The sequence below is a fragment of the Eptesicus fuscus genome, chromosome 7 (assembly GCF_027574615.1).
Source record: "Eptesicus fuscus isolate TK198812 chromosome 7, DD_ASM_mEF_20220401, whole genome shotgun sequence".
NCBI lineage: Eukaryota > Metazoa > Chordata > Mammalia > Chiroptera > Vespertilionidae > Eptesicus > Eptesicus fuscus.
The window spans coordinates 47,492,043-47,513,174 of record NC_072479.1 but is presented as its reverse complement, the minus strand read 5'-3'; the positions used below and the strand labels follow the sequence as shown (position 1 = coordinate 47,513,174).

At 43.0% G+C, this 21,132-nt stretch overlaps 1 protein-coding gene across 1 annotated transcript in view; it reads left to right on the top strand.

Moving 5' to 3' along the window:
• SRGAP1 (SLIT-ROBO Rho GTPase activating protein 1) overlaps nt 1-18,147 on the top strand; it is a 266,339-nt gene extending 248,192 nt beyond the window's left edge. Inside the window, exons 19-22 of the mRNA XM_008148740.3 lie at nt 6,752-6,932; nt 8,872-9,006; nt 9,137-9,476; nt 12,977-18,147. Of these exons, the coding sequence (XP_008146962.2) occupies nt 6,752-6,932; nt 8,872-9,006; nt 9,137-9,476; nt 12,977-13,354 (1,034 nt within the window). The 3' untranslated portion in view covers nt 13,355-18,147. The remainder of the gene's footprint in view (nt 1-6,751; nt 6,933-8,871; nt 9,007-9,136; nt 9,477-12,976) is intronic.
• Nucleotides 18,148-21,132: the final 2,985 nt, after the last annotated feature.

The window sequence follows — 21,132 nt, the reverse complement described above, 5'->3', positions numbered from 1 at the left end:
TTTAAGAACTGCTTATATTAAGAATTCAGGAGAAACAAAAGAATTTTTATAAAATAGGTGTAGAGTATGAAGAATAACATTACAGTGAACACTCGTGGAACCACCAAGTTTAAGAAAAAAGGCATCATTACCTTTGTGCTCCCCTAATGCCATTGCCATCCTCACCCCCAAGGGTAGCCTCCATATGTCTGTGTGTTTAAATGGTTTGTTGTTTCATTTCCTATTTTATTGAACTTCCTATAAATGGAAACATACTGTACATTTTTCCCATTATTTTTTTCTACTCAGTAATATGTTCCAGAGATTCATCCACATCGTTGCATATAGTTATAATCATTTAATTAACTACAGTATAATATTTCATTGTGCTTATATATTTTGTTATTGATGAATTAGTAGCCCTGCACACGAATCCGTGCACCAGTAGCTCTCTGCGGGGCCTGGCCGCTCCGCGCCTGCTGCCCAGAGGCTCTCCGAGGCCCAGAAGCCCATCCACGGCTGGGTGCGGAATGCTTGCCTCGTCGCTGGGGTGATGACGCAAGCATTCTGCCAGGCCGCTCACGCTGCTTACTCTCAGCAGCCGCCTTCACCCCCACTCCCCCTGCGTGCGCCGCCGCCCCCCCCCCCCACCCCCCGCACCCGGGACTGGGCACCTCCATCTTGTGGCTATGGATGCCACCATCTTTGTGATGGAGTGATGGTTATTTTGCATATTACCTTTTATTAGATAGGATATATGGGGTGTTCTCTTTTTTGCCATTAAAAACAGTGCTGTAATGAATATTTTGAGTATGCATCCCACTGCAAACGTACAGGCGTTTCTCTCAGATGTACACACCTAGGAATAAGCTTATGAAAATAGTTGTAATGGTGTATACGTCCCGCAGCAGCGTATCAGCCTTTCAGTTGTGTGTATATTCATCAGCACTTGATTTTATCAACTGTTGTCATCTTTGCCAATATTGTCAGTGTGAAATTGTATCTCATTGTGATTTAAATTGCATTTCTCTGGTTTACTGATGAAGATGTTTTAAACTACAGTCTGTTAATAGAAAATTGGGGCATAGGGAGGCCTTCAGATCACGAGATTGCCATTGAAGATACGTTGTTTCTCACAGCTCCCACGAGGAAGGAGCACAGCACCCTTGGGTGGCCACAGCATGAAGTGCCAGGGTCTGTCAGGAGGCAGGAGAGGGAGCAACTGGGCAGGAGCCTTTGTTTCGGTTTCCACAGGAACAGGAGAGGCCAGATAAGCAGGTTGGAACAATTTCAGCAAGCTCTGGGGCATAGACACTGTTGTCTCTCCTTGTACCTGGCCCCGAGGTGATTAGGGCAGGGGGATGGTGGCCCAGCGTGTGAGAATCCTGGAGAGGAGCTGGTTGGGGGTGGGCTGTGGATTGGGTGGATTGTATTGGGAAGGCACACTCCAGGTGTAGGAATTGGCTGACCTGGGAAGGACAGTCCCTCCAGGGCCAACAAGGCCCAGATGTCTGAATACAGAAAATAAAAAACATGGTTAATACAGATATACTCACTTTCATATGTTTAGATTTCTTTTTTGTGTGAAATTCCTATCAAGTCTTTTGCGCATTAAGGCCCATTGGTCCATTATTAGTTTCTCTGGGCTTTTAAAATGTATTTAGTTTGGTTTGGTTTTGGTATTTTCCTTATTTGTGAGAGTTTCTTATTTGTAAGAGTTCGTTATGGTTCTGGAACAGGTCTTTTACTGGATCTATATTTTACAAATACCTTCTGCTCTGTAGCTTGTCTTTCATGTGCTTATTATATCTTTTGCTAAAGAGAAGGTCTTAATTTTAAAGGAGTTAGAGGTACTTTTCACTTTGTGTCTCCTTTAAGAATATCCTTCTGCACCCTGAGGTAATGAAGAGAATTCTCCCATATGCTCTTTTAAATCTTTTCAGGTTTTGTTTTTCACAAAAGCTTAAATTAACCAGGCAGGGGAAATGCCCTCAGGACAAACTCTGACTAACATTTTCTAGTGTTCTGTTTACTTCACTGGATTCCCACTTTCATTGAGTTTTTGGTCTTTAGTATTCCTTAGTATTATGATGGCTCCAATGCCATCTCAAAGTTGTTGTGTGTTTTTTTTTCAATACAACATTCATTTTTAAATATATTTTTATTGATTCCAGAGAGGAAGGGAGAGGGAGAGAGATAGAAACATCAATGATGAGAGAGAATCATTGATCGGCTGCCTCCTGCACGCCCCCCTACTAGGGATTAAGCCCGCAACCCAGGCATGTACCCTGACCTGGAATTGAACCAATGGCCTCCTGGTTCATAGGTGGTTGCTCAACCACTGAGCCACTCAGGCCAGGCTCAATACAACATTTTTTAGTTGACTTCAACAGGAAGGTAATCAGGGTGTCTAGTGTGTCTCTGCCCTCTGCTATAAAAGGGAAGTTTATTTGTGTTTTTAAAAGTAGGATGAGTTGACATTTTCAGAGCTTAAGTTAGAAGATATTCTTTCAAGTGAGAGCTGTGATGTTGCTTTTGAAAGTCTCTGAGCCCTACCTCTGCTACCATTTATTCTTTTGTCTTGAGTTTCTTTGTTGCTCTATATGATTCATTCCTTTTTCATTGATGACTTCTCTAAGTGTTTCCTTGCTCTCTCCCATGGCGGGAGAAGACAAAGCCGCAGCCGTCCCTCTTTCAAAATTCACCCTCTCCACCGTGCAGCTGTCTGTTGTCCTTACCTCTTGACTGTAAAAGAAAAGCTTTGCTGAGGGCCCTGCGTCTTAGATAACATTTTGATCATGTTCTTCTCATTTTGTTAAAGAAAAGCATTGCTTATAAAGGTCAGACACCCTTCCCCACAGCCAGCCCCTAAAGTCCTGTAGCTAAATTAATTAGAGTATTGATTATCTTTTTTTATTGCTCAGATATTTATTTTCTTTTCTTTGTCACGGTATCACTAGAGAGAATAGCTTTTGTTTCCAAAAAGAGAGGCTGTTACAGAACAAAACTGTCGTCGGCAAGGGCAGTGGGTAACAGATCAAGGAGGAAAAGTGGCAGGGACAGCAAGGCCCCAACGGGAAAGTGTGATGTACTAGCATTTCTTACAAAATTAGAAGAAATGTAAATACTCTACTGAATTTTTTTTCCCTTTGCACAAAATTATAACGGCCATGCATAAAAATGAAGCTATCATATTACACTCTTATTGTTATTGTTATTGATAGTAGCAGCATTCTGCAGTCTCTGCCCAACCTTAAAGGGCCATGTTACCCTCTCTGTGAAAGGCATGTGGTGTGTTGCCATTGAGATTGATTTGCTCTGCAATGACTAGACTAAGATGTGTATAAATAGCTTATGATTGACACTTGACTGTGAAATGACTCTCATGGGAGCAGAAAGAGCCAAAATAATGAAATTGCTCAGAATTACTAGGTGATTAGCAGGGTTACCAATAAAATGTACTTCTGATTCATCTGGTTATTCTTTCATAACCTCTCCACATTTGAACTAAACAAGCAAAAACTGATGATCCTGTTGCTAGTTGTTTCAAAAAGTAAAAAGAAGAGATTATGAGCACAGAGGTTATGATTATGAAATTATGAAAAAAATATGTGTATATCTATTAAATAGTCTTAAATAGCCTTTGGCCAGTGTTGACAGTGTATGATTGAGTGGCATTCAGGAACATTAATGGTTCTCTCTTCATTTCCCATTGACAAGTACATGGATTGTACACTGTGATATGGGCTGGTATCTTTCCTTTTCTAATAAAACAAAATTTTAACACATGGGGTGTTCACATAGGAATTTATAAATTACATGTCATGAAGTTCTTTTTAATGAATTGGCATGTCTTCATTCTTCCATGGGTGTGTTTATTTGTATCCCTACACCATGGACATGTTTATTTCTGGCCCCCAGGGAGAACTGAGGTAAAAAAAATTTGGTATCTGTCATCTCAGATCAACCAGCATTTTTTCTGTATCTGCAAATTTAGAACAAACTAAAAAGCACACTCTTTGAATATAAAGTTATATTCCTCCTCTATGATGCAGACTGGTAGATATTTAATAAAGTTGAAATTGATATTGTTTTAATAAAGAAAATACAATTTTTGGATGGAATACCAGAGTGTTAACATATGACCTAAAGTTACAGTCAGTTTTTAAAGGGTTAAACTTTGTTTTTAAATTATTTTTACACCTACTTTGCTGAAAAGTATACTACATGCAGACTATAGTGCAGAATGAAATATTATTCTCCTTAAACATTATCTACTAGCAAAGAGATGGCGCACTTTTTGTCTTTATTTTAAACTAGAGGCCTGATGCACGAAATCCATGCACAGGTAGGGTCCCTAGGCCTGACCAGCAATCAGGGCCAATTGGGGCCTTCCCCAGCTGCCAGCTGCCGGCCTGGGCCTTCCTTCATTCCACGCTGCCCCCTGGTGGTCAGCGCACATCATAGCGAGCGATCAAACTCCTGGTCTCTTGGTGGATCTCCCGAGGGGACACTTTGCTTATTAGCCTTATATATATAGATAGATAGATGTATAGCCCGGCTGGTGTGGCTTAGTGGTTGAGTGTCAACTTATGAACCAGGAGGTTACAGTTCGATTCCCAGTCAGGGCACATGCCTGGGTTGCTGTGTCGTTTCTCAGTAGGGGGTGTACAGGAGGCAGCCAATCAATGATTCTCTCTCATCATTGATGTTTCTATTTCTCTCTCCCTCTCCCTTTCTCTCTGAAATCAATAAAAATATATTTTAAATAAATTAAATTAAATGTATAGCTGAAATTCACCCAGGCCCTTCAGATGAGGCAGATCCTAGCTTTTTCAAAATGTTTATTGATTTTTATTATTTGCCTTACCTGTCCTAGAGAGTGTTTGAATTTATCAAGTGAGAAAGAAGCTTAGCTGGCTACCCAAGGACCTCTCAGGCAGTTATTCCATATAAGTACAACAGATATTGAAGATACTGCAATGGACTTTGGGGGGAAAAATAAACTATTTTAAATGAGAAGGTTTGTTTCCAAGGGAAACAGAAGACAATTTCCTGAGAAAATATTTGACAGATAGGTAGGTTTTAATCTATTATGTGCATATATATTCTAGAGTATTTGGAAACTAATGCATACTCAGTTTTTAGCAAATGAGGTATTGCTCATAGCGTAGATATAGTTCTCTAAGTATGTACCACCTGTATTGGTCCTTTTTAGTTCTGTTTACTTTAAAACATTTTTTATTGGTTGATTTGAGAGAGACATCGATTTGCTGTCCCACTTATTCATGCACTCTTTGGTTGGTTCTTGTATGTGCCCTGACCAGGATCAAACCTCTAACCTTGGTGTATCAGGACAATTCTCTAGCCAACTGAGCTACCAGCCAGGGCTAGTTCTGTTTATTATTGATTAGCAGGGAAGAGGATGAGGTGATGTTGGGAGAGGGGAAGAAAGATCACAGTAAGCCAGATTACCAAAAGCACCTGTTATAGTTGTTTAATTTAATTTGTCTGCTTATTTGCCTTCAATATTTGTGGTCAGAATTAGATCAGAGCTGAAATTTCTATTCTAGGCCCAGAATTCAATACGTTTTTCAAACTTTTTATTTTGAAATTATTGTAGATTTACATGCCATTGTAAGAAATAATACAGAGATTCCATATACCCTTCACCCAGTCTCCTGCCACAGTAATAGCTTACATAAGTATAGTATAATACCACAACTAGGAAATTGACATTGATACAGTCCATTCACCATGTTCACATTTTACTAGTTTTACATGCCCTCATTTGCATATGTATTTACTTGGTTCACTTTTATCACATGTATAGATTTGTGTGACCACAATGATAGTCAAGAAGAACAGTTCCATCCCAAGGATGCCTTGTGCTGCCCTTTACAGCCATTTCCTCCCGTCACCTCCCCCAACCCAACCTCTGGCAACCATTAATCTAGTCTCCATCTTGATAGTATGTCATTTCAAGTAGGCTAAATAAATGGAATTATACAGTGTCTAACCTTTTGAGATTGGCTTTTTCACTCACTATTATTCCCTTGAATACCCTTTTATCTCTAAAAATTACAGTTTTTTAATCTGGTCTTTTAATGTCAGTACAGGACAGTCTTCAGTTATGCTTATTTCACAGGTAATAGTCAGAATTTGTTACTGATACTAGAGAACACAAAGTTGTCTTTACACTTGATGGTAGTTTGAAGATCTGATAATGCTAAAAAAGTAGATGAGGAAATTCAATGTATTCAAGTAGTATTTAATGTGGCAATTTTTGTAAACTTGATTTTTAAAAAAAATAAGCACATAAAACATAAACTTCCTGGCGTTCTGGGTTAGTGATTTTTACACGTTATAAGTGGGATTAATGTGTTGCCAGGGAACTCCATCAATGTCAAAATTATATTGGAGTTCTTGTGGAGGATATTACAACCCCAGGAGAGATCTTATATATCATACTGCAAAGTTTAAACTATTTTTTATTAAACTGTCATTATAGCTCTAGTAAAAGGCTGTGGAAATTAAGATCTAATGTTCCATTTTTCTTTGCCTGAAAAACTGTTGACAGCCAAAGCATGTTTTTCTGTATCTCCTTTAGCATCTCCTTTTCTCCTTCTTGATGATTTGTTTATTCCCTGGTTCTGTCTGGATATTAAAGCGGCCTTCCTTATTTCTAAGGCCTAACCTAGACCTTTCAGATAGTGCATTATGCCTTCCCAACAACCCTGTCCCTCACCGCTTCCTGGTGTGTTCTCTGTAGAATGTGAGCCGATAGAAGCCATAGCCAAGTTTGACTACGTCGGGCGGTCTGCCAGAGAACTGTCCTTCAAGAAGGGAGCGTCCCTGCTGCTGTATCACCGAGCGTCCGAGGACTGGTGGGAAGGCAGGCACAACGGGATCGACGGGCTGGTGCCTCACCAGTACATCGTGGTGCAGGACATGTGAGTGGTCCCGGCCGCGGTGGCCAGAGTGCTCCCAAGAGGAGACTGCAGCTGCTGCTCTTCCAGTGACCTTGGTCTTGTGGGGACAGAGCAGGAGGGCTTGCCGAGCTAGCACTTCTGAGCTGAGTTCTTCCCCTGCTCCTGGGCCTCTGATAACAGAACTGCCGGGCCGGCAGGTTTGCATTTCTCAGACTCCATTGGAGGCTGGGAGCAAGGACTAGTGAGAGAGGCCTTTTGAAGCCTCCGGTTTCCTAGAACCTGAGCAGAGAAAGGCTTTCCGAGCTGAGTGACACTGCTGACTCCAGCAACCGCGGTGCTCTTCCTTTGGTGTCTGCCTGCCATTTCAATTCCGGTTCCCAAGAGAGAAGATACTGGCCTCAGGTTTAAAAAGTATCATCTCCTGGCTGCTGCTTCTTTTTTTTTTTTTTTTTTTTCATTTTGCTGATGAGAAAGCTCTAATTTCAAAATTATTTTAAAAGATGGAAAGATAGTCATATTAAGTGAAAGAAACAGGTTACAAAGTGGGATGTACAGTGTAATCCCTATTTTGTGAACACGTTATTTCACAATGCAGCACCAATTTAAGAGCAGCTTTTCAAGGAAAAGAGAAATATACCACATAAAATGTATAAGGTGAATACATGAGTCAGCCTAATTTTAGAAGTGTTAAAATGTGTACCTCAGAACCCAAGAAATATTATGTGTATACGAGAGGCCCAGTGTACAAAATTCATGCACTGATAGAGTCCCTAGCAGCTGCCAGCTGCCAGCCAGGGCCTCCCTCCCTTCCCCCAGGCCAGCCCCACCCTCTGGTCAAACTCCCGGACGACCTCCCAGTCAAGGGGACAATTTGTATACTACACTTTTATTATATAGAATACAGATATCAGTCATATGCATCTAAAGTATATAAGCATAAGCATCCATAATGTACAGTAAATACTATATACATATACAGGGTGGGGCAAAAGTAGGTTTACACTTGTGAGTATGCAAAATACAGTTTATTCTCTTATTATTTATTAACTACTGGCCTGGTGCATGAAATTCGTGCACTGGGTGGGAGGGTGTCCCTCAGCCCAGCCTGCACCCTCTCCAATCTGGGATCCCTCTCACAATCCAGGACCTCTGGCTCCTAACCACTCACCTGCCTACCTGCCTGATTGCCCCTAACCACTTTTGCCTGCCAGCCTGATCACCCCTAACTGCTCCCCTGCCAGCCTGATTGACGCCTAACTGCTACCCTGCCGGCCTGATCACCCACAACTGCCCTCCCCTGCTGGCCCAATCGCCCACAACTACCCTCCCCTTCCAGCCCGATCGCCCTCAACTGCCCTCCCTTTCAGGCCCGATCACCCACAACTGCCCTCCCCTGCCAGCCCAATCGTTCCCAACTGCCCTCCCCTGCCGTGACCTGCCTCCTCCGCCAGGACCCGCCTCCTCCGCACTACATGGAGCCACGGTACGCCCAGGTCTCACTGCATGGATCAGCCGCCAGGCTCTGCCTGTGCTGTGTGCGTGGCCATCTTGTGGTGGCCATCTTGTGAAGACGTCACGCACGAGGGCCACCTAGGCTTTTATTAGCATAGATTATATTATTTTCCATATGAACAACTATAACCTACTTTTGCCTCACTCTGTATGTACACACACTCATAGGCATGTATCCCAGGCATTACAAAAAGTATAGAAGGATAGTTTTTAAAATACTAACAATAGTTGTCTCTGGATGTTATATTATGGGTGATTGTTATTTGTGTATCTGAATTTTCCACTTTTTCTGCAATGAAATTGTATTATTTTTATAATGAAAAGAAAAAAGTTATATTAATAAGAGACTTACATAACTGCCATCACTTATTTGTGTGTGTGTGTGTGTGTGTGTGTGTGTCCTATTCATCTAGCAAAACATCCTCACTGTTGATTCTCGTTACTTCAGGGACGATACATTTTCAGACACTCTGAGCCAAAAAGCTGACAGCGAGGCCAGCAGTGGGCCAGTGACTGAAGACAAGTCTTCATCCAAGGACATGAACTCCCCTACAGACCGGCATTCGGATGGGTATTTAGCCAGGTGGGTGGAGCCTGGTAGTCAGGCTCCTGAACCTCCACTTCCCCTGGGGCCAGGCGGAGCCACAGTGCCCTTTGCAGTGTTACCCAGCGTGGTGAGCTCTTCTTTTCTCTTTCTCTCTGTGTGTGTCTAGACAAAGAAAAAGAGGAGAGCCACCCCCTCCAGGAAGGCGTCCTGGCAGAACCAGTGATGGCCATTGTCCTCTCCACCCCCCACATGCTCTTTCCAACTCCTCAGTTGACCTGGGGTCCCCAAACCTGGCCAGCCACCCCCGGGGCCTGCTGCAGAACCGTGGCCTCAACAATGACAGTCCGGAGAGGAGGCGCCGGCCAGGCCACGGCAGCCTGACCAACATCAGCCGGCACGACTCCCTCAAGAAGATTGACAGCCCTCCTATTAGAAGGTCCACGTCATCGGGGCAGTACTCGGGCTTCAATGACCACAAGCCACTGGACCCGGAGATGATCGCTCAGGTGGGATGCTGTTAGTGGAATAGTGCACGTTCAGTGCCTGGGGTGTGATGGAGGAGGTTTGCAGTCTTTACTTTTTTGTAGCCCTGTATTTTGTATAGAACCAACTAATGAACACGGAAAGGAAATTAGCCCATTCTTTAATTTAAGGCCTCCCTGTGGGCCTCTTGAAGAGCCATGTGTTACTGGAAGGGCCCAAGTACATTAGGTTTATATAGATTTAAACAGTCATGGCAGAAATGTAGGGCCCAGGGCATTCAAATGCATCATTGCTACATAGCCAGGAAAATTCTGCAAAGAAGATTAATGAGGAGGGACTAGCCCTCCCAGATCTGAATGCATGCTAAAGGCAGTAAAACAGACAAGCTGATGGAACAGAACGGAGAGCCCCGAAACAGGAACGTTTCAGTATAGGATAAAGCTGATACTTTCATCTCAAGAAGTGACGAATTAGTAAATGATGAGAAGTGATGGTTAGCTGTTGGAAGAACAGCGGGTCTGGGTACTGGGTCACTCCTGAGTACATGCGTGTCTTCACTTTTTCCTAATGATTAGAATTGACAAAGTCAAAGGACCTGTAAAAAAATAATTTAATTTGCCCTAGCTCAGTAGTCGGCAAACCGCGGCTCATGAGCCACATGCGGCTCTTTGGCCCCTTGAGTGTGGCTCTTCCACAAAATGCCACGTGCGGGCGCGCACATACAGTGCAATTGAAACTTCGTGGCCCATGCGCAGAAGTCAGTTTTCGGCCTGGGCGAGTCTATTTTGAAAAAGTGGCATTAGAACACTCAAGGGGCCAAAGAGCCGCATGTGGCTCGCGAGCCGCGGTTTGCCCACCACTGCCCTAGCTGGTTTGGCTCAGTGGATAGAGCGTCGGCCTGTGGACTGAACAGTCCCGGGTTCGATTCTGGTCAAGGGCATATGCCTGGGTTGCAGGCTTGATCCCCAGTAGGGGGCGTGCAGGAGGCAGTCAGTCAAGGATTCTCTCTCATCACTGATGTTTCTATCTCTCCCTTTCCCTTCCTCTCTGAAATCAATAAAAATATTTTTTTAAAAAGTTATTTTCCCATAATTCCACCATATTCCCCTCTAGTTCTTTTTGCAACACAGCCATTAAAAAATGTGTGTGTGGCCAGTGACAAAGGAGGTGAATAAATTCAGGTTTTGCCATTTGTGTAATCTGAAGCGACTTCCAGCTATCACTGAAGCTTAAAACTGAATAGATCGAAGAAGAAAGTGAATGAGAAATAAAGAGACAAATATGGGGACCTATTAAAGATGTATTATTTTTCATAACAAGCGCCCAAGGAAACCTGCACTGATGTGACAAATTTCCAAGATATTTTCCGTGTCCTAACTAAAAAGAATTTTGGATAGCAAATTAGATTGTATAAGGAGTTCAATGTGTTTTTTAAAACATTGAACCAATGTTAAGTGCACAACGATCTTTCAGCAAAAATCAAAAAGACTGTTGCCCTCTTGGTTTTCTCTGTTTGAAGTACTCTCTGTGCAGGGCCCTTCGAGGCCTGTTTAGAGCCAGTGAGTGACATTTGACTACAGCTCAGTAATGACTGGGAAAGCCGTAACATCACTGCTTACAATAAGCAGGTGAAAAAGGATTTGGGTTAGAGAGACAGGGAATTGGGAGCATGGGGGTGGGAAGACCTACTAAGGTCTATTTAACCCTTCTGCTTCTAGAGGCAGGAAATCCTTTCATTGCAAATCATAACAACAGAAACTCAACAGATAAACAAGGCTCTCTTCATTTTCTCTGGGGCAAATACTTGTTATAAAAACAAATCCATATGCTTAGCATCAAATGGAAGTCACATATGAAAATAATTACTTGCAAAGTGATGTCATCCTCACAAAATGGCTTCCAGCTGTGTCCTTTATTTATCTTTCCATGTCTCACCTCCAGATTTTCCCATGAGGACAATGAAGCCTGCCATCATGATGTTCATACAAATATATATATATATAAATATATATATATATATACATATATATACACACACACACACACATATATGCAAATTCTTTTATTAAATCAGTGGAATCCCTGATGAAGTTTTTGGGCTTGTTTTTTTTAACTACAGTATCCATATGTGATCATCATGTTTTGGTTTATTCATTCAGCAGAGCACTTACACTATGCCAGGTCCTATGCTAGGCTTTATGGACACAAAGTTAAATCAATAGACTGAAGGTGCTTACCATGCAGTGAGGGAGTGGGGTGTGGAAATCAGTTAGCACTGTGCTCCAGAGGGTTGTGCTCCAGGTGAGGGGAAGAAGAGGTCTCTCAGTCAGACCTGAGCAGTGGTCCTCCGCTCACCCTGCCTCACACAGCATCTACCTTTTGAGTGTTTGCATATTAACAACACAGTTCTGTAAAATGTATTCACATTGTTGTGAAACAGATCTCCAGAACTTTTTCATCTTGTAAAACTGAAACTGTACACCCATTAAACAACAACTCCCCTTTGGCCCATCCCACCCAGCCCCTGGCCGCCACCATTCTGTTTTCTGCTTAGTCAGTGAGTGTGACTGCCTTATATAAATGGAATCATACAGTATTTGTCTTTTTGTGATTGGCTTATTTCACTTAACACAATGTCCTCAGGGTTCATCCATGTTACTGTAGCATGTGGCAGGATTTTCTTCCTCTTTAAGGCCAAATAATATTCCATTGTTTGTGTATACCACATTTTGCATATCCATTAATGGAGCACTTTCCACGTTTTTGAAACAAGTATTTTGTAATTCCCCCTTTACTATCTGAAATAAATTCATAGATGGCATACCTAATTTAAAAATATATATAAACCTCTGAATATAATTTAAAGGAAATAAAATAAATGTATTTAGTTAATGCTTAACTAGAAGACAAATGAAATAGGGAGATGCTTTCACCAATGTGTAGAATTACCATAAATACAGTTAAAAATGCAGTGATGGAAAAGTATTGAGTTAGTCTTAACTCAAATTCCATGAAAAGTGCTTCCATTAGTGATGTGATTTTTCTGAAATGGTGGACAACCCTTGGTCAGTCCCAATCAAAATAGAGTATAATATACATGATCACTTATTCCTAGAAAACTTAACACCATTAAAAAATACTTTGTGGACCTAGCCGGTTTAGCTCAGTGGATAGAGTGTCAGCCTGCTGACTGAAGGGTCTTAGGTTCGATTCCGGTCAAGGGCACATGCCTGGGTTGTGGGCTCAGTCCTCAGTAGGAGGCATGCAGGAGGCAGCCGATCAATAATTCTCTCTCATCATTGATGTTTCTATCTCTCTCTCTCCCTTCCTCTCTGAAATAAATTTAAAAAATATATATTTTTTTAAATATATATTTTGTGTTTATATATAAGAAAGAATTGGGTTGTAGCCTCGGGTTATTACAAATGCTGGCCTGTTTGCTTGGAAGAGAAATTATGTGTTTCTGTATGTGAATATTTATTATCAGTTTGTTCTCTCTCTCTTCCTAATGATTCTACAACAGGATATTGAAGAGACGATGAACACTGCTTTGAATGAACTCCGAGAACTGGAGAGACAGAGTACAGCAAAGCACGCCCCCGATGTGGTTCTGGATACCTTAGAACAAGTGAAAAACGCCCCTACCCCCGCCACTTCCACGGAATCTCTCAGCCCTTTGCACAACGTTGCCCTCAGGAGCTCAGAGCCTCAGATTCGACGAAGCACTAGCTCCTCCAGTGACACGATGAGTACTTTCAAACCTATGGTGGCCCCCAGAATGGGCGTGCAGCTAAAGCCTCCAGCCCTGAGGCCAAAACCTGCTGTTCTTCCAAAAACAAACCCTACCATAGGACCTGCGCCTCCCTCCCAGGGTCCTACAGACAAGTCATGCACAATGTGAAAACCACTGGGCAAGGTCATCCGGGCAGGTGATTAAAAAAAAAGAAAATGGATTAGTGACAAGTCACGATCCATAACTTTCCTTAGTTTTGTGCTTAGAACTGGAGATCTGGCTTTCCTATGTTCTCAAACGTAACGTCTGAGACTAGCTAAATTAACACGGGCATTTGTATTTTGTAGTTTCTTTTTTTAAAATAACTGGACATATGTCATTTTAAAGACAATAGACTCACTTAGACTTACTTGAAAATTCAATGCTGCACCATTTGTAACGAAGGCAACACCACTCTGCTCTCCGCATTGTGTAGCGCTTCAGGTATAGAGCAACCCGGGTGACTCAGAACTGCCTGGGTCCCAAAGCATGAGAATCTGAGTTCCAGGCTTTGGAGTATAACCAGTGTTGGTCTGTGGCACTTGGGGTAATGGCCAAAGGGTGGTGATGGCATTGTTTGGTAGCTGACAGTGAGCACCTGTGGTTCCATGTAAGGGGACAGGGTTTGGCTCATGCTAAAGACTTTCAGGTGTCACAGTGGGATGGACATTCCCAGTGGGACCTTCAACCCACGGCCTGAATGATTGGTTGATTGTCTCTTTCATAGTAAGTCATTTCCCTGGGTCCAGGTTAAAGACTCAGCGGAAGAGAGTAGAGCCTCTGTAGTTACTGCCTGACCTGAAACCTGGGAGAGGGGAGAGACAGTTCTCCAGAGTTACTGATGTGACTCCTCCCACGAGCCTGACCAGGCCCCAGAAGATTTCCAGCTCCATCCTTCACATTCACAAAGGACCAGAGCTTTCTAGTCTTCAAGACTTTCTGGTTACACTACTCCACAAACTACTTCCAAGATCTGTTGTTCAGTTACTGCCTGGAAAATATTCCCAGCTCCACTGAATCCCTGGCTTTCCTTTCTGGAAATGGAGAAAGCAAGCAGCACACCAGTGCTTGGTTCACTCGGCCTTCTCTTCTCCAGACCAAATGACCTTGGTTCCTTTAAACATGCTGCAGAGAACAGACGATCCTGAATTGAATCCCCACCTTTCCTCTCCTTCTGTCTCTTTGAGCCAACCTAGAACTGGCCACGGTACTGGAGTAAGCGCCGTGCTGGCCACGGTGGGAGAAGTTCCTCATGGTTCCAGGACCACTTCCTCCCGATTTTATACCCTGGAACCAGGACTTTTTTTTTTTTTTTTCCTTTTCCTTTCTCATATGGTCTCTACATAATTCCCATAGTCACCTAGCTCCATGAGGGGCCCTCTGACAGTTTTTCTTTAGCCCATTTTTATGCTATAGTTCCCTCTATCTTAAAACAGTTGCTTTGAATTAATTTGCTTTTACAAAGGTACAAATCACCACTCCCCCACCAGCAGCAGCTTATATCATCCGTAAGCCTATGAGCATTTTATCTGTTCTCAGCATTTTGTCCAACTTACTGATGAGGAGACCTGTTGTTTTTTATGATAAATGGATGGCCAGAACTCACCCCTGTGGACCACCATTGATTTCCTTCTAAGTGTGGTTTCAAACTGGTAGCCAATCGCATGCCCACCTAAGAAGTACACAGTATGGACTTCATCAGCCCACTGGTGACTGCATCATGCAGGGAAGAATGAGGATCTGAACTAAAATCAAGATCATGACTGAGCTCTACCTCAGCTTGCCAGTCTAATCATTCTAATGCAAACAGATTAAATTAATGAGATACTTTCCTTTCAAAGTCACACTCTGGTTGCTTGCCTACAGCCTGATTTCACAATTGTTTTGAATAGTGAATTTTTTTCCGAGTATTTCCAAGAATGGTAAGCTTTTAAACCTCTTCATTTTCAGAACCATCCAGGTTTTTATTTTTTGGGGGGGGGGTGGAGGAAGGGAAAGGCCCATTTTGAAAAAGAGTCCCAGCTCAGCATCTTGTCCAACCCCTCCCCATTTCTCTTGAGCTTTTGCGGTCCTTCAGCACCTTGGACACATGGAGACAGCCAGGACAACCCTTTGAATAGCATTAACCCTTTTAAACAATCTTCCCGAACCCCCTAGGAAATTTAAACTTTCCTAAATAGTCTCCCAGTTCTTTCTGGATTCCACTTTGGTTGCTGATTCTCTGTCGCTCTCTGGGGAAACAGAAGCAAAGAATAAAGGTGGGAGCAATAGAGGAGGGAGGGGAAATGTTAAATCTTTTAGAAATTAAAATAAAAAGGATTCTTAAAAACCATTTTCCATCTTTGGTGGAAGTGCAAGTTGTTAACAAAGGACATCAAAAGATGTTTGGATTTATTATTTGGTAGAGGGAGGAGAGGGGCCTCTCTTATAAGCTTTAACTATAGCTTTTCAGATCTTACTCCAAGCTTCATTCTCCAGACTTCCCCCTGGTGATCCTCCCGTGTCTCCTCGTTGTTTGCATCTGTGAGGAATGAGGATCGCCCTTCTGCCAGCGGCTGCCTGGGGTGGCAGAGGACATGCTGCTCTGGACTCTCGGAGCCTCCGGGGCTGTGCCTTCCAGGAAACGGCTCCTAACACTATCCCATCCCTTCCTTACTCTGTCTCTTTTCCCACAAATCCCTGCTGTCACCCTGAGGCACTTTTTTCCCCAATTCCCAGGGAAGGATGTGACTCAGAGTGAGTAAGAACTCAATAGGGACTCACCTATCCTTACTTTGTTCAGTAAGTTTTCAGATTCCAGGGGTAAGACACGGTGGCCACCACAACGTATCCAAACTAACACCCGGTAAAGCGCATTAAAAGCTTCAGCAACGAGAGACTTTACCTGGTACACGGCCTGCCTTACAGCCTCAGGGTAGCACACAGCGGGGAGGTGGAAGGCACAAGAATGAGGGAAGAAGAAAGAAAATGAGTCCTGAGATGTTTTGCCTGCAGTTTCAAGGATCTTAGTCCTCGTGTGCAGTTTGGGAAGAGTGTTGTTTTGATGATGGGGGGATGATGGTTCTACAAAGATTACCTGACTCCACTTACACAAGACTATGTATTCTCAGCTGATATCACTGTATGTTCATGTCCCCTCCATGGAACTCACCCAACTAGATTTACCAAGTTGGCCTTTGGTTTGGGTCAGGGTGTGGATTAGCATAGAGAGAAAGGTACTTAGTACATATTTCTAGTGAGTGCTCTAAATTATTTCAACATGTTGAATGGCCCTTTGTAGAGCTCCATGTTCATGTTCAGTGTCACCGCTATTGTTCAATTGCATGTTTTCTCACATATGATCTGACTTTGGTGCCCCTTGAGCCTCCATAGAATCATTTACAACTGTGCCCCACTGAACCTACTGCAATGAGCGTGGAGTTATCAATGGATATAGAGCCCCGTGGGTCAGATTGTATCGGTTCCGTTTTCTGTCTTGGTACTTTTGCCATTTCCGAAAATGGGCTTATAATTTAATAAAGAAGACGAAGGAAGTGGGGAGAGTACTGGTCTCCTGAGTTTTGGGGAATGACATAGCCCCTGGGGTCTACAAACTGAAGAAACTTGAATCTGATCATTACAGCCTCAAATAAAAATTAAGAGCCTATGGGTCCGTTGAGGGTGGAGAAGACTTCATATTTGGGGTGACGCAGTAGCGAGAGGCCATGAATGCAGGGAATGCACTTGGGACTGAGTCTTGCTCTGAGTTACCCACCGCAGAGGCCCCGAGCCATGAGCGGCTTTAAAGTGAAGGCTCTATCCATGTGTAAATAGAGCTCCTATGGAGTCACCCCCTGAACTGAAGACCCCACCACCAGCTGGGCTGGGGGGTGAGGCTGGGTGCAGCGTGGTTGGCACAGCTTTGTTCAGATCCGTAAAACAAACTGGAAATGGAGCTTTCACTTACCCTAGTATACTTGTTAAAAAATAGTCTACGTGGTGTAATCGAGATGGGTACCTGTATCTTTAAATTACGTAGGGAATTTTGTATGTTTAAGTAATTGTACTGGGTCCCATAATGCTTATAGAAACTGTTTAGTAAAAGGAAACATGTAAACCGTGCATTTGTGAATGCCCCCTTAGAGCATTCATCCAAGTTCAGTGTGTCGTGTGACGGTTATGATAGCTGTTCCTGGTAAGTGGCTGTGGAACAGCAGAGACTGCTCTTTACCCAGGGGCTCAAGGGCAGCTCCTGGCCACTTAATGAAGTCAGTGTTGTCCTTTCCTGTCCATTTGATCAATTGCAGTACTGGTAGCTTCCTGCTTGTGACTGTTACCCAATTGTGTCAATGTACATCTGTAGTATGTACATGTGAAAGTGCCTTTCTATTTTAGGAGTTTTAGCCTGGCTCTTTACTGTTGCCCCAGCCTCCTCCCCCTCTTCTTCCCCCCCCCCCCCACCCCGAACCGCCTCCAATTTTTACTGCCTACTTGAGTGTTGAAACTTCCTCCACTCCCTCCCAGCTCCTCCATCCCCACCTTCCTGTGCCTCGAGTGCTCAGTATTGTCCCCTCTTGCATCCTTGTCATCAGACTCGTTTTCCTTGTGACTGTGACTGCGCCTTCCCCACGGCGACTCTCCCTGCACCCTCCCTTCCCACCCTTCCCTCTCCGCACCCGTGCCCCTTGCCACCGACACCCGCCTGTTTGCCTTTGCTCTCTGTGCTGCCTCTTGTCTTCACATTCCCTTGGCTCTGAGGCGGAAATGAAGGGGGATGCTTTTACAGGTCTGGGAGGAAAAAAAAAAGTCTTGTTGTTCTGTTGTGACAATGCACTTTTATGTATAGTACTGTACATTTTGGCATGTACCATTCCAGGCTTCCGTATACAGTCAGGTCTGTTCTTCACGGTGTATCTTTATAATAAATAAGATAGTTCTGGCTGCCTTTGTCTGCTTTCGATTTGGTGTGATTCTCCGTGGTGTTTTCATTCCTTTCCTTTTTTTTTTTTTCCCCCCCTAATCACTGTTGACCCTCCAGAGAGCTGAGTTGCATTAAATAATGTGAAACTACCTTTTTTTTAAAGTTATCTCTTTTCATTTTTGTTTGTGAATTTGAAATGAGGCTTTATGCACAGACCCATGACCGTGAGGCCAGGTTTTCAGAGTTACAGCTGGAGAGACTCCTGTGTAGAAGGGGAAAAGGGATTGGGAGAGTCTTAATGCAGAGGCTGAGAGCACAGTCCTAAGCACTCACCAGCTGGAAGTCTTTTTTTTTTTTTTTTAAGCTTTTTTTTTATGTGCCGATTTTATTTTTTTCTTCCTTATTTTCTTTCCTACCATTTATCCCCTCCGCCATCTCCACACTGTTGTCCATGAGTTCTCTCTCTTTATTTTTTCTTTTTTGCTTAATCCCTCCAGCCCCCTTGAAATCTTTTTCTTAAGGACCCTGGCATAGTAAACCTTTTCAAGCTGATCTTTAGTTTAATTTGAATAAATTGAAATGCAATCCTTAGGTATAGACGATGCTCAGAATTCCCCCAGGTATTGATTATTGATATTGGTACTTTTTTTCTCAAACTAAAAAAAAACAACAACTAACTCTTGGAGGTCTTAGCAATACATCATAAATGGTTTTATAAAACTGTATCAACAATGTGCTGGATTGAATATTGATAAGAGTTATGGAGTAAAAAATAACATGTAAATCAAGGGGGGGAACTTCATTGATGTTAAAATACAGACAGAAAAGTACACAAATCATTGGTACAACAGTTTTCACAAAGTAAAACAGTAACATACCCACCACCTGGATCAAGAAATAACACATTATCGGCATCCCAGAAGCTAGGCTTGTGCCTCTCGCAAGTTCATCAATATCCTGATGAATAACAGGTTGGGTTTCCCCTGTCATTATAACTTTCTTTTTTTTTTTTTATTGATTGATTTGAAAAAGAGAGAAATAGAGAGACATTGATTTGTTGTTCCACTAATTTATGCATTCAGTGATTAATTCTTATATGTGCCCTGATGGGATGGAACCAGCAACCGTAGTGTTATTGGAAGGATGCTCTAACCCAGTGGTCTGCAAACTGCGGCTCGCGAGTCTGTTGACTAATGAGTTTGCCGACCACTGGACTAGACTCTCGATTCCAATAATTACAGGCTGTTGTTGTCCCTTGTGATTAAGCCCTAACCAACTGAGCTAGCTGGCGAAGGCCTCATTATAGCCTGTTTATAAATAGACTCACAGTATGTTGATATGTGTCAGCTTCTTTTGTTGACATTTATGTCTGAGAATTGTCCATCTGATATATAACAGTAGGGTTTTTTTCCACTTTCACTGCTATATAGAATTCTATTGCAGTAGCACGCTTGTGTTACATTTATTTTAGTATTCCTGATTAAACTGTGGGTATGGTATGCAGAAATCTTTAAATGTGAACAAGTAAATGAACAAAAAGTGAAATAAAACCCACCTCTTAAAGGACATGTTTTCCCAAAACATGATGGAATGATTTTGAATGAAGCCATTGCCTGGAAGGCCTTCCTGAAAGCAGGTAGGACCAGAGAGATGGATTTCGAGGCTGCCACACAGGAACAAATGCCCAAGTCATACAGGATTGTTCCCAGAAAGACGCCACTGCCCTGCACCTCCCTCACCACCACCCTCAAGCCTGAGCCTCCGCCCTCCAATGCACCCACATCCCGCCCTCCTGAATTAGAGTCCACGGGCGTGTGTCTGCTTGTCAACTCCCACTGTTCTCACACCAGCCAGCCCTGGGAGAATCTGAGGAAGGCGGGGAAAAGGCATTTTCTGCCTTCTACCTTGGGTACTTGGGACCCCTGCAGTGGAAAGTTCCCCGAGCTTGATCTAAAGTCCCAAAAAGGTCCTGGGAGCCAAAACCCAGCAAATTCCATCCCACAGGCCATATATCCCCATTTGGGTTTTGAAAAATGTATCTTTGGGAAATAATCATGGTGAGGTTTATCATTCTCCAGTAGCCTTTTTATCTCTTCCTACATTGTTGATAGACATGTGCCTTCTGCAATAATAAAAATAAATAAAAGAAACAGCCAGACCTGGCCAGTGTGGCTCAGTGATTGAGCATCGACCAATGAACAAGGAGGTCATAGTTCAATTCCCAGTCAGGGCACATGTCCAGGTTTCAGGCTCGATCCCCAGTGGGGGAGTGTGCAGGAGGCAGCCGATCAATGATCTCTCTCATCATTGATGTTCCTATCTCTCTCTTCCTCTCCCTCTCTGAAATCAATAGAAATTTATTTTTAAAAAATGAAACAGCCAGTTTATCAAGTTTAGTTCTTCACATGAGTTGCTGGAGAGCTGGGACTTGGCTGAATATCAAGGGATGTGTGTGTGTGTGTGTGTGTGTGTGTGTGTGTGTGTCCTGATGTTACCTCTCTTATTCCCTTTAACATGTGTGTTTATGTCTTTTTTTTATGCCCTTTATTGTCATTTAGAGAGCTATTGGGAGGCAGCAGAGAGGTAAATGTCTGTCTTCAAATCACCACCTTTAAACTTTAAAGTTCCTCCTTTAGCCTCCGAACAAAATCCTTCCTGGATAAATCAGCCAGAGTTGGTTTCTGTTGCTTGTAACTGAAAGGCCTAACTGGTGCACATACCGAGAGAACTTTCTTTCTATTACAGGTATCCCCCACTTTCCAAAAGCTTATGTTACACCACTTCACTTTTATAAAAGACCTACATTAGTGCCTGTTTTTGCTAACTGAAAGTAATCTGAAGAGGATTTTCACTTTTAACAGAAAAGGTGAAAAGCAAAAGTAGCATTTGTTTTGCAGCGAGCTGTTCCAGAGGTAGCGTGGACCTGGAGGGGCGGCGACAGGGGCCCGCCAACCCTACTCCTGGCACTGCACTCAGCATCTCAGCATTCAACTCTGTACCTGTGCTT